At 43.3% G+C, this 12,714-nt stretch overlaps 1 protein-coding gene across 1 annotated transcript in view; it reads right to left on the bottom strand.

Moving 5' to 3' along the window:
• Positions 1–8,167, bottom strand: part of jmjd1cb (jumonji domain containing 1Cb) — an 85,535-nt gene extending 77,368 nt beyond the window's left edge. Inside the window, exon 1 of the mRNA XM_007897239.2 lies at positions 7,936–8,167. Within this exon, the coding sequence (XP_007895430.2) occupies positions 7,936–8,112 (177 nt within the window). The 5' untranslated portion in view covers positions 8,113–8,167. The remainder of the gene's footprint in view (positions 1–7,935) is intronic.
• Positions 8,168–12,714: the final 4,547 nt, after the last annotated feature.

Here is a 12,714-nt window from a genome sequence, read left to right as displayed (position 1 = left end):
ACTCCACAAATAGATGTCAATTCATCAGCAACAAAGCTTGTTGAGCTCTCTGTTCCAGCCTATTTTTGCAGTGTTGTGTTTTCTGAGCATATGAGAATAGACTGGATTTTTTTTTAATGATTTAATTGCTCTTTTAATAAGCAATTACACTCTTCCAATCAAATTCAAGAAGCTTCGAGTACCCTTAACATACTAGAGTTTGGAAATCCCTCACTTGGTCTACGTTTGAGATATCTGGATTGTGCTGTAAAGGAGATGATACCAACAGCATACAATACTGGTGATGTAACACTGTAGGCCCATGATGTATTTGAAAGATGGCAGAGTTGTGATGTGCTGGACATAGGAGTGGGTAGTGGGAGAGGTTGGGAGCACTGTTGCTGCATTAGTACTCCGAGGTAGTCTGACAGGACATTAGTAACCTGACTTTTGCCTATCCTGCAGTGGAAGCTACAGTGAGGGCAATACCAGTTTCCTGATGGACTGTGGCTTTTTGATCTTCCAGACTTGATCTGAGCTGTTCCTGATTTCAGCTGGAACAGCAGTATGGGTGCCCTGAATGGCCTCAGTGTCCCCTGGGCTAGGTAGGAGGGGGAAAAGGAACAGGGGGTCATGCAATACAATGAATGTATAGGAAAGAATTGGCTGCAAACAACATCATAAAACAGATCCCAGAGGACACCATAAGATGCTGCAATATCCCACATTCATTATGACAGAATGAAACTATAAAATTGCTAAAACAAAATCAATGAAGAGTAGAGATTTTTTTGGAAAAAAAAGATTGTTTTCTATCAGATCATAGTATTTACAATGCTGAAAAATCTCTTTTTCTGCTAGGGATGAACCAAAGTAAAAATGGGATCATGTGACAACAGGATTAGTGATACAGCGAATCTGCTGATTTCTCCAATTTCAACATTGTCTAAGAGTTATTTTGTTTTACCAACTTTTTTTAATGAATTCTGTCAAGCTTCAGAACAATCTTACTGAGATTCTACTGAGATGAATCCCTCTGCTAATACAGTGTATTTTTAATAATTGGAGGCCTTGATTTGTTTGTCAGTCTTCACTGGAACACAAAGGAAGGCATTCTCACCAGGACTCTCATATGGGGCAGGGAGTGAATGTCCTCCTCATGCCACATGGTACATCTTTTCACTGAAGAAGGCAGAACAGACTTGACAAGTTTCCTGCTCTTAAGATAACACTTTTTCAATATTCTGCTGAGTGTGAGAAATGTAATTGTCCAATAAGCAGTGAGTTTAAGAGTGTGGCATCTGGTGTTCTGAAATTTGTCAGGAATTAATGATCTGGTAAATACAGCAACAATTTTGGCCAGGCTAGATTGGACAAGGATTGAAATAAGCTTGTATTGCACCAGCAACTGCATCAGATGCCTGCAGAAATAAGGAATATCAGAGAGATGGTGAAGTTCATTATCTTTTAGTTTTCAAACCAGAGGAGTCTCATGTTGTCCTCATCCAACTCTATGTACATGTAGCTCTAGAAGGGATATAACCCCCACAGTAATCACAAGTGAGAAGGAAGCAAAGAAGCACATTTTAACACCTGTTTTTACTTGTACTGCCCCAGTTGAGATCAGCTAACTCAACAGATCCTGAGCATTAGACCTGCAACCTTCTAGATTTGTACAACTCAGCTTCTAACAAACACTTACTTTTCCAATTAACTCATCAGGTCAACTCTTCCAAGTTTTTCGATAATGGGTTTTGCATCTAACTCAGTAATAGTTGGATGTCAACAGGCAAAAATCAACCTATGTAGTTTTGCTCCGTTATGTGTGTTTTTAACAAATTGTATCCCTAATGTCTTATAGATTCTATTCTGGACTGTAATAGCGTTAAAATTTTATTTTAAGAAAAGAAATAATATAGACCAAAAGAATGGGGCACTAAACTAATTTAATCCAAGCTGCTGCCAGTTCAATATGAAGATGTGTTTGTTTTTTTTAAAATCCCAATTTTCTAAAAAACTAAATAATAAGTTGTTTTCAGAAGAACAATCTTTTTCCCATAAAAGACCTACTCTTAACTTCAATTCTACCAATGTTTAAAAGAAAAATAAACCGTTCAATAACAACCTTTTCCATTACAATATTAGTCAACTTTGGTACAAACATATAAATTTGAAAATGTATCAATGCACCAATCAATATGCCATAACTGTCATTTCTTCACTTCTTTTTCTCTTACTCCCTGCTTATTCTCCAATGTCACTTTGATCCATGTTCCCATTCTAGTCAATCTAATTTCTACATTATTGCTAAATCAGTGAACAGTCAATATTTCTCCTCAACGATGGATTCACCAACTCTGAACTGGTGCCAAATTAAAAAGGACCTCAAAACTTTGAACTGAATTAACTTTGAAAAGCAAAACGATCTTCATTGTTAATTAACAAATGGCTTCAACCCAGTCAAGTTAAGGTCAACCATTGGCTACCAAGATCTTAAATAATGACAAAGTTCAAAAACTAAAGCTTTAAGGATTATAAACAAAAAATCTAAATATTTATCTATTTCCAAAATACTGCAGAGTATTTGACTATATATTTTCATAATCATAGAAAACATTATTTCAGTAACAAAACCTGTGTCATCAGTAAGGGAAAAATACGAAGTTCACACTGTTACTAAAAAATAGTTTTCCAGAATTACCTTCACATGTTCTCACTGCATTCACTGAAAGACCAAAACGACTTCATGTGTCACAGCTTCCTAGAACGTTTTAACAGCTGAGTAATTTAATTATCCAGTTGACTCCTTCTATGTGTTCTCAGACACTAATGCTTTCCATTTTGTATCTAGGTTTTTGTAAATATTTTATTCAGTTAGGAACAGTCAAAGATTTTTACCTGAAGATTTGAGGGCATAGAATCTCAAATTTAATTGCTTAATCGATAGTGTATTGGATGACACATCAAACAGATTTAAGTGTAAAATTTGCAAATCCAGTCCACCAAATATTAGGTCAGCTTCAAGACTATAAGAAACAGGTTTGAATAGATTTTTATATGTAATCCACAGGATTCAAATTTCTGGTTACCATGTAATTTATTTTACCTGCAAAAACATACAATTATATACCACTCTGCACTAAAGACATATAAATATAATCCAGCTGTTTTTATTTAACGAAGACTTTACAGTACTGAAGTACAATCAGCAAACGCAGACAGGAAGTCTGCTGATCTGGTGAATTTCTCGAATCAATCTAACCTTCTTGTCTTGGTTGTCAAATGAATCTGATTTTGCCCAGAACTCTTAAAAAGGTACATTGTCTTTTGCTGCAACCTAAAAACTACCTAAAAAATTAAACCACATCTATTTTAAAAGGATTCTGCTTTATAAGAAAAACATGCTTTAGGGGTATACAAATTTAGTTTATTGTTCTTCAAAACATTAATCATTCAAACTAAGTTGGCAATTGTAATTTAATTTCACCAGTCTATTAAAGTATTTTTATATCTACACAAGCACAGGATTCACTTTGTAACAGTGATGCTTATTTGCATGCCAATATAAGATGCATGATCAGATTAAAACCAGAGCTATGAATCAATAGTTAGAAGGCTATTTCTGTAAAACTTCATCAAAACCAGCTTGTTTGAGTTCAATTCAAACCATTACCAGTCTCAGAATTTCAAAATGATACAGTAGATGTATGGCGAGCCATGATTCAAAGTATTTTTTAGAATCCACGAAGATTACAATTCAGTGCATAAAGACTACAAATGAATAAGCAATGCATTATATGTGGTGCACAACTCATTAATGTCATAAGGAACTTCCTGATTCCCTGCAGCTGAAAAAATATATTATAAATTACAGCATTCAGAGAACTGTTAAGAGTATTTCTAGAAGTAATTATTCTTCTTCAGAAGCAACAGTTCCTGTAACCACTCTTCTGGAGTGTCAGAACTGATGAACAGTTGCTGGTTCCTGGCAACTGGCGATCCATATAAATCTGCCGGTGATGAGGTTGGGGAATTATCCTTGGGGTGAGGTAAATAGGGATGGGGGGATAAGCTGGTTCCAAGGTGTGCTTGACAAATGGAATATTGGAATCAGATCAATCCTTCGTAGTGATCCTCAGTCAGGCAGCTCCGCAATACTCTAAGACACAATTGAAGACAGACCAGTCAGCCAGGCTTGTTGAAGGACTTGAAAAGATAGATTAATCTCTGCGGGCAAGGATTCTTCTCACTTGACTCATTAAGCGTTCTGGGATGCTACCCCTAGTGAAATGTGCTATAAATTTGTTGTTGTCAACCCTGCACGCCAAAACCCGAATGGGTAGGGTGGTCCTGGATGGACAAGCAGGAGGACGCTTGCCAGACAGCGCTCTCAATGGCAAGCTATGCATTATTTTGCTGTTAAACCAGCAGAACCAACTGACCAAAGCAAAAATGAGGTTTGAGTGTATATAGTCAGATTAATAGCTGTGGAAAAAAAGAACAAGCATGCAATCAAATCCACCATCAGCTAATTTTGTTACAAATAACAATAAGATTCCATTTATAGAGCGCCTTTCACGTTGGGAGGACGTCCCAAGGCGCTGTACAGTTGGGTCAGGACCCGAGCAGGGGGGAAATGGTCAGGGTGAGGGGAGGGAAGGGAGGGAGCGAGGAGAGTCGAGAGGGGAGCTGAAGGCACGGTCAAAGAGAAAGGTCTTGAGACCGGCCTTGAAGGAGGAAAGGGAGGAGGCAAGGTGAAGGCACTGGGGGATACAGTTCCAGAGCCTAGGGGCTGAGAGGCTGAAGGCCCGGCCACCGATGGTAGGGCGGTTGGGGCGGGGGATGTGGAGCAGACCGGAGCCAGAGGAATGGAGGGTACGGGCAGGTAGATAGGGGGATAGTAGGTCAGAGAGGTAGGTAGATAGGGGATAGTAGGTCAGAGAGGTAGGAGGGAGAAAGGCCGTGAATGGCCTTGTAGGTGAGGATTAGGATCTTGAATTCGATCCTCTGGGGAATGGGGAGCCAGTGAAGGCGAGCGAGGGTGGGAGTGATGTGGTCGCGAAGCCTGGTGTGGGACAGTACACGAGCTGCAGTAGTAGTAGTAGTAGACAGGCTAATGACAAGCTGATTTTGTGTTACTTTATTGCTTTAGCACCTTCAAAAAGACTTTACAACTTTGTGTAGGTTATGGTCTATTTTATAAATCATGTTTTGCTTGACAAGATATAAATCTACTTTGCCTTGCACCTTAAAACATTATTTGTTTTTTTGCAATGGTTGTTGAGAGCAAATTAAATTTTTAACCAAAAAAACTAGATTGTTTGATTATATTAAATGATAACTTAGTGGCACAAAATATGACTTGTACATCAATTTTAATTTGTAATAGGTGAGTGAAGTATTCACAGAACAAATTTCTGCAGCTTTCTTTAGTTAAATATCTGGTTTACAATACATCTTACATTAGGTATCGTTTAGGACTAAACCAGTTATTTTTATGTAGTAATCTCCAATTCCATTATTGTTTTCAAATTAGCTAAATTAAATCATTTAATTGAAAAACATTTTAATGGATTTTGATATTAAAATAGTACAACAAATAGATGGAAAATTAACATCAGATGCAATATTTGTTATAGAATAATTAAAGGTTTATTTTAAAAAATCAAAATGTAGTATTGCTGTCTGAACCAATATCTCAGATTTGGAAGGAAACCTGAAGGGGACTTCTCCACTTACATGTCACAAAACCACAAGAACCTCAGCTACCACCTTGTTGATTCATACAAGAAAGGGAACTTCAAACTACACATAGATTACTAAACAAATGTCATTCCATTCTCTGTGTTCACTGTGTCAAAGAATGGCTCGAGACCCTCCTCTTCGGCTGCGCATTTGGCCACCCTCCTACCTCTACCCTCTCTGCCCTCCACCCCCCTTGGTCCCAATTCCTGCTCGAGTCCAAATCACTGACTGTCCAGTGCCTTGGGACATGCTCCTGATGTGAAAGGCGCTTTACAAATGTAATTTGTTGTTGTTAAAACAACTTTTAGTTTCAGAGCAGTATTCGCAAAATAAAGCGCATAAGAAGACAACTTATACAAATAAGTGTTTCCTGAACATAATTTATGTTGTGTCATGCGAGTATATCTCATGCACTGTTCAACATTAGATGTTTTTAAAAACCTGCAACATTACATTGAATTGTAAAATTCAATAACTCAAAATTTTTTTGTCTAATCTACTATTTAAAACATATGCTGATAAACAGAATAAATAACCAACAGGACAATTAAAAACTCTCGCTATTGTAATTCTAAAACTAAGATGAGTTAATGTTCTCTCACATTTAGTGAGGTGAACGTCAACACCAACATACTCTTTTATATACTTGTGTATCTATATTAGGATTTACTGTCATTTCACTGTTAGACAAGTATAAATTCTGGCCTTATCAATGAAAATTGACGCTTTAGCATTAATTATAGTAATAGTGGAATATCATTGTAATGGATTTAAAGCAGCAGACAATATTATAGTGGAGGTAAATGTTAGCATACTTATTTTTATAAGAAATAGAATAATTTCAATGGGTTTATCACTATATCTTCAAATATAGTAAATTAACTTAAAGTAATTAACCTAATATACATATTTTAGTCTGCCTTCCAATTTTATAATAACCCAATAGTGAAATCCTTGTTAACTGTGTACAAACATTACAAGACAAATTAATACTTATTTACAAACATGTCTCCTTTGTTTAGATACATTGGTGATTACAGTATTATTTGAAAAATCAGTGGCCGTTTCAATAATGTTCATCCTTAAGTTGTGTTATAGAAAAATGACAATTGAACAGTTGTGCAAAACATATCTTTCCAGTATTTTATTAAAACTTTTAAACGTAGAACAAAATATTTCTGTTAATTGTTAATACATACAATCAAGTGGACCATCAGGTATTATTTAGCCACCTGAGTCTTATTCACCTATCTGTCAACTCTAAGTTCTGGCATACCAATGCAAATTGAGGTCTGCAGAAAAAAAAAGTCCACCTTCTCAATTATTCACAGGCAAAAGAAAAATAATCCAGAGCGTGGAATGCAATCGTAAATATTCCCCTATATATATATATATATATATAAAAACGTATTCAACACCAAGCAACACAACCACCAGAAGGGGCAGACCTACAAAAAACAATATGTGGCGAGTCCCCCAGAACATATGCCGTGTTATTTATTCTCGGACTTAAGGTAGGACTGTAGTGCCACCACGGTGCCAAGATGTATGCAGCGCACTGTAATCGGCTTAAAAAAAAATGACAAGACCCGCAAACGCTGCGACTCCGTGTACTTGTAACCTGACAGCATTGGCTCTCGATCTCGGGAGACTGAGTCCAACATAACGTTGCAGCACGGGATGCCTCAGACATTTAAACACCTCGCTCGCAATCCGCCTCTTCCAATCTCAGCGGTTATCGCAGCGCATCTGAAAGTGCAGAAAAGTAATGCCAACCAACCAAAGAATAGGAAAAAAAAATCGCATCGAAAATTAAAGCAGCTCGAAAAAAAAACACCCCCCCCACCCCCCCCCCCCGCACACGCACACACCGCACCCCACCCGCACCGCACAGAGAGGCACACACAGAGCAATGACAAGCAGCTGATGATGAGTCCTGATAAGGTCAGAGCCGGTCTTCTCGACGCGAGGGAATCCCAGAGCCGAGTACACACACACACACACACACACATACACACACAAAAAAAAGGACTGACAGGAAGAAGCTGGTGCTGGTGGTGGAGACCCCCACGTCTTGAACTGAGACGCACACAGTAAAGCCGTGTTTCTCCCCCTCCTCTCTGTGTGCGTGTGTGCAGGGGAGGGGTGGGTGGGTGGTGGTTGGGGAGGGGGGGGGGGGAGAGGTTGTTGCCTATTTAATTACCGACTCACCGACAGCTCCCTGTTGGACGGCTCCCTGTACGAGACGGCCCTGATCACTCCGGCTCGCCACCGCCATTCACCGATTCCCGACACGTCCAGCTCCGGGCCGCCGCCGCCGCCGCCGCCGTCACCCACGCACACGAACCTCTTGCCGACCAGCTCCACTCGCGTCGGACCCATCGCCATCGTCTGCCTCCCCCGCTGGCCCACCCCGACGGAGCCTCACCGAGCTGACATGGTAGCTGGCGGGGAGGGGGAGGTGGGGGGGGGGGGGCGGTGGGACGGGGACGAAACCCGGCGCAAGGCAAACCCGCACGAACACAAGCGAGGCTTGAGGAGGGGGTGGGGGTTGGGGGGTCTATCGGACGTATGGTTGGTGACTGGGACTTTCTTTTTTCAAATAAAAACGGTTGAAACCGCCTTTCCCGCCCGACTGCGGCTGCTCCCCCGCCGCGCACCGCCCGCCCGCCCGCCCCGGTGGGCTCTCTCGCGCTCTCTCTCTCTCTCTCTCCCTCGCGCTCTCTCTCTCCCTCTCTCCGCCTCTCGCCCGCAACCGACATCCAGTTCGCGCGAGTCGCGTATCCCTCCGCCGCAGAGGAAAAAAAGGGGGGCAAAAAGCGGGACGAACCGCCCGCCCGTCTCCCTCCGCTTCTCCCGGCGGCCGCGCGATTCCCACTCCAACCAGACGCCAAGTAGTGCCCAGTCCTCCGCGCCGCACCGCACCGCAGCTAAAGCACTGCGCCGGGCGCTCCGCTCAGCTCAGCGCTGACTGACTGACTGACTGACTGACAGCCGCGGAGCAACGAGCCGCTCGTGTCATTGAGACGTGGCTTTGGCCATTGTCTGGAGCTGCGCCTCTCTCTCTCCAGTCCACAGCATCGGCAGCAATCACCTCCTCCCCTCCCATCCATCCATCCACTGACTACATATGGAGAGCATTTGCTGGTACTGTATGTCAGGCACATCCACGGTCGTGTGCAGTTTCCCGCATGAGGCTGCGGGGTTTTTTTTATCTGTGCTCTCCGTGTCGCAAGTCCTGATTGCGGTTTCGTCGGTGCGTCATCTACCTTTTAACTCCAGATGTTCGTGCAGATCGTGTCTGCCATTTAAATCTAAACGCACACACACACACACATATATATGTATGTACACACACATATGTATACATATAGAAATAAAAAAAGATTGGTGAGATTCTATCCGAACTGTTGCATTTACTGTTGCAATGATTGAATTGGAATGCGTGTGTCTTTTTTTTCTGTGAGTTGGAAGGGAATTTCCCTCCCCCCCCTCTTCCCCTCTTCCTTCCCTCCCCCCTCCTCCTCCTCCCCTTCCCAAGCTGAGGTCATGTCATTAACGATTGCACTCAGTCTCAGCAGCTCACCGCTGTGCCAAGACATTCCTCAGATGAAAGATTATTCCGCCTTTCCCCATTTTGGCCCGCCGCTGGGGTACTTATTCGTGCGCAGCGCGCAATGCATTTTCCACTTAAAAGTGCACTGACATCCGAAACCCAACAATCCCCCCAAAAAATAATTTCCAGGGGGGGGAATGAAGCAGAGGGCGGCAGCGCAGGGAAAGACGCTCCCACGAAATTGGAACTTTACCACCGAAATCCTCACTGCAGCTCTCAACGCCACACAGTGAACCCCCAACAACAGATCCCGTTGCATTCATTCCGATCAGGTTGACGTTGCATATTTCGGCAAAAGTCAATGACTTCCGAGTGCAGGATTGAATTGACCGTGAATGGAACTTTCTGTCACACAGCTTTCCACAAATTCCAAAAATAAACAGAAAATCATACGAATGGCTATATTTTACTTTTAAAAATAACCACGAGGTCTTCCATGCAGCAATTATCTCAAAAAACCCAAAAAAAACCATATCTTTATTGTTGGGTAATCTGGCTTAACAAAACATACTTTGCTTACATGTGGAAAATATAAATATTTATATGTTCACCGAGAAAAATGTTTACATTGTTTCACCTTTCGGATTGTTTTTTTTTGCGATTTAATTCCTTACTTACCATACTTCAGGTTTACCTTTTTATTCAGTCGTGCTACCTCTCTCCAACTTTATTGAAATCCACAATGAAAAAGCTGCATGTATTGATGTAAATTGTAATATTCTTCATTCATATTGTGTGCGAACTGATGCCAAGAAACATGCTAGTAGACAATAATTGACCTTTGAGTTTCCAATTCAAATTAACCAAGTATTACATTTTGATAAAGTATTTATTCACAATACTAAATGTCCTGATTCAACTCTATGCACTATAGGTATTTTGCATAGATGAAAGCTAGTCATGAGGCCCTCCTGATTGACTCCAGTCAGCGCCTCCACACAGCTGCTGACAGCATCACCATCCAAGGATGCACACTCCTCACTGAGCCAGTTTAGTACCTTGGCATCTTGTTTGACCCTCAACTATCCTTTCTACCCCACATCCATGCCATGATCCGCTTACCTTCCCCCACCATCTGCAACATCACCTGGTTCTGCCATTGCCTCACACCACAGGCCACCGAACCCCTCATACACACATTCATAACATCCAGGCTTGACTATGCAAACTCCCTGCTTGTCGGTTCCCAACTCTTCTCTCCATAGGCTACAGATCATCCAGTGGAGTCCTGTAGCTCAGTGGTTAGAGCACTCGCTTTGCAAGTGAGAGACCTGAGTTCAATTCCAGACAGGGCGAAACCTTGGGCAAGTTTCCTTACTCCACACGCCTAATAATAATCCCTCCAAAACCAAAAACAATAATAAATTGGTCATTTTCAATCTACGATTGTTTGTGGGACATTGCTGTGCGCAATTAGCTGCTGCGTTCGCCCACAAATATATACAGTCAATTCACTTTACAGTGTGTTCTGTGAAGCGCTTTGGGACGTCCTCCTGACGTGAAAAGCGCTATATCAAATGCAAGGATTATTATTATTATTGTTATTATTATAACTCTGCCAGACTCCACTGGCTTCCCATCACACAGAGGATACAGTTCAAGATCCTGGTCCTCAGCTTCAAAGCCCTCCATAGCTTCGCTCCACCCTACCTCTGCAACCTCCTAACTCCCTACATCCTTCCTGCTCCCTCTCCTCAGTGGGTTCCAGCCTGCTTCACATCCCCTGCCTCACCTTCTGCCACTCTGTCCCCACCCTCTGGAATTCCATGCCGCAATCCCACTACTTCACCCCCTCCCTTTCCTCCTTCAAGACCCATCTCAAGTCCCTCCTCTTCGACCGTGCTTTCGATTACCCTCCTTCTCTCCCTGCCCTCCACCTTCCCCAATCCCAACCCCCAACTTGGGTTCAAAACGCTGACTGTCCAGCACCTTGGAACATCCTTCCGATGTGAAAGGCGCTTTACAAATGTAATTTTCTTGTTGTTGTTTGAATATAAATCTTGGTAAAACAAAATATTGCTAGATTTTTTTACCAGAAAATAATGCCTAGAGCAACATAGATCACAAACTTGATCACTCATAAGGCGTTGTGTTGATATTTTTAAGAGATATGGACATCAAATAGGGACATGCAGAAGGCCAGAGCTAGTCGAGCAGAGGCTGCACGGCATGCACGATTTGAAAACAAAGCATGAAGATCTTGAAATCAATCCATTCGGTGATCCGGAGCCAGCGGACCCTGGCCAGAACTGGTGTGATGGGGGGGGGGTCCTAAAACAACAACTTGCACTTGTAGAGCGCCCTTCACGGGGGTCGGGTCTCGGAGCGCTAACAAGTGACGCTTACGGATACAGGGAGATTATTCTTTTACACCACGATTCTCTTGCCTTGTTTCAACGCGGCCACACTTAGGGCAAACATGTGAGTGAGTGGTGGGTGGGTGAGTGAGTGAGTGAGTGGTGGGTGGGTGAGTGAGTGGTGATTGAGTGGTTGGTTGGTGGGTGAGTGAGTGGTTGGTGGGTGAGTGAGTGAGTGAGTGGTGAGTGAGTGGTTGGTTGGTGGGTGAGTGAGTGAGTGAGGGAGTGAATGGTGGGTGGGTGAGTGAGTGGTGAGTGAGTGGTTGGTTGGTTGTTCGGTTGGTGAGTGAGTGGTTGGTTGGTGAGTGAGTGGTTGGTTGGTGAGTGAGTGGTGAGTGAGTGGTTGGTGGGTGGGTGAGTGAGTGGTTGGTGGGTGAGTGAGTGAGTGGTGAGTGAGTGGTTGGTGGGTGGGTGAGTGAGTGAGTTGGTGAGTGAGTGGTGGTGGGTGGTGGTGGGTGAGTGAGTGAGTGGTGAGTGAGTGGTGGGTGGGTGAGTGAGTGAGTGGTTGGTGGGTGAGTGAGTAGTGAGTGAGTGAGTGAGTGGTGGGTGGGTGAGTGAGTGAGTGAGTGAGTGGTTGGTGGGTGAGTGAGTGAGTGAGTGAGTGGTGGGTGGGTGAGTGAGTGAGTGAGTGAGTGGTTGGTGGGTGGGTGAGTGAGTGGTTGGTTGGTGAGTGAGTGAGTGGTGGGTGGGTGAGTGGTGAGTGAGTGAGTGGTTGGTGGGTGAGTAGTGAGTGAGTGAGTGAGTTGGTGGGTGGGTGAGTGAGGGTCGATACGAGTCGCTGCAATGTGGGGATCGCACGTAACACAATGCACGAGTGATTGACAGCTCCCGGCGGCCAGTCGTGGAGCAGAACGCCAGGGGTATTGTTACAAATATCAGACGTGACCAATGGGAGGCTTCGGGGGCGGGACTCGGGGAGACGTCAGAGAGGAGCTGCGAGGATCAAAGGGTCGGTCAGGAGCGGAGCGGAGATCAACCTGCGCTGAGCCGCCCGGACCCGCCCGGACCCGCCCGCCC

Source organism: Callorhinchus milii, unplaced genomic scaffold, assembly GCF_018977255.1.
Source record: "Callorhinchus milii isolate IMCB2004 unplaced genomic scaffold, IMCB_Cmil_1.0 Scaffold7, whole genome shotgun sequence".
In the NCBI taxonomy this organism is placed as follows: Eukaryota; Metazoa; Chordata; class Chondrichthyes; order Chimaeriformes; family Callorhinchidae; genus Callorhinchus; species Callorhinchus milii.
Note: the sequence above shows the minus strand (reverse complement) of the source record. Positions and strands in the feature narration are given on the sequence as shown.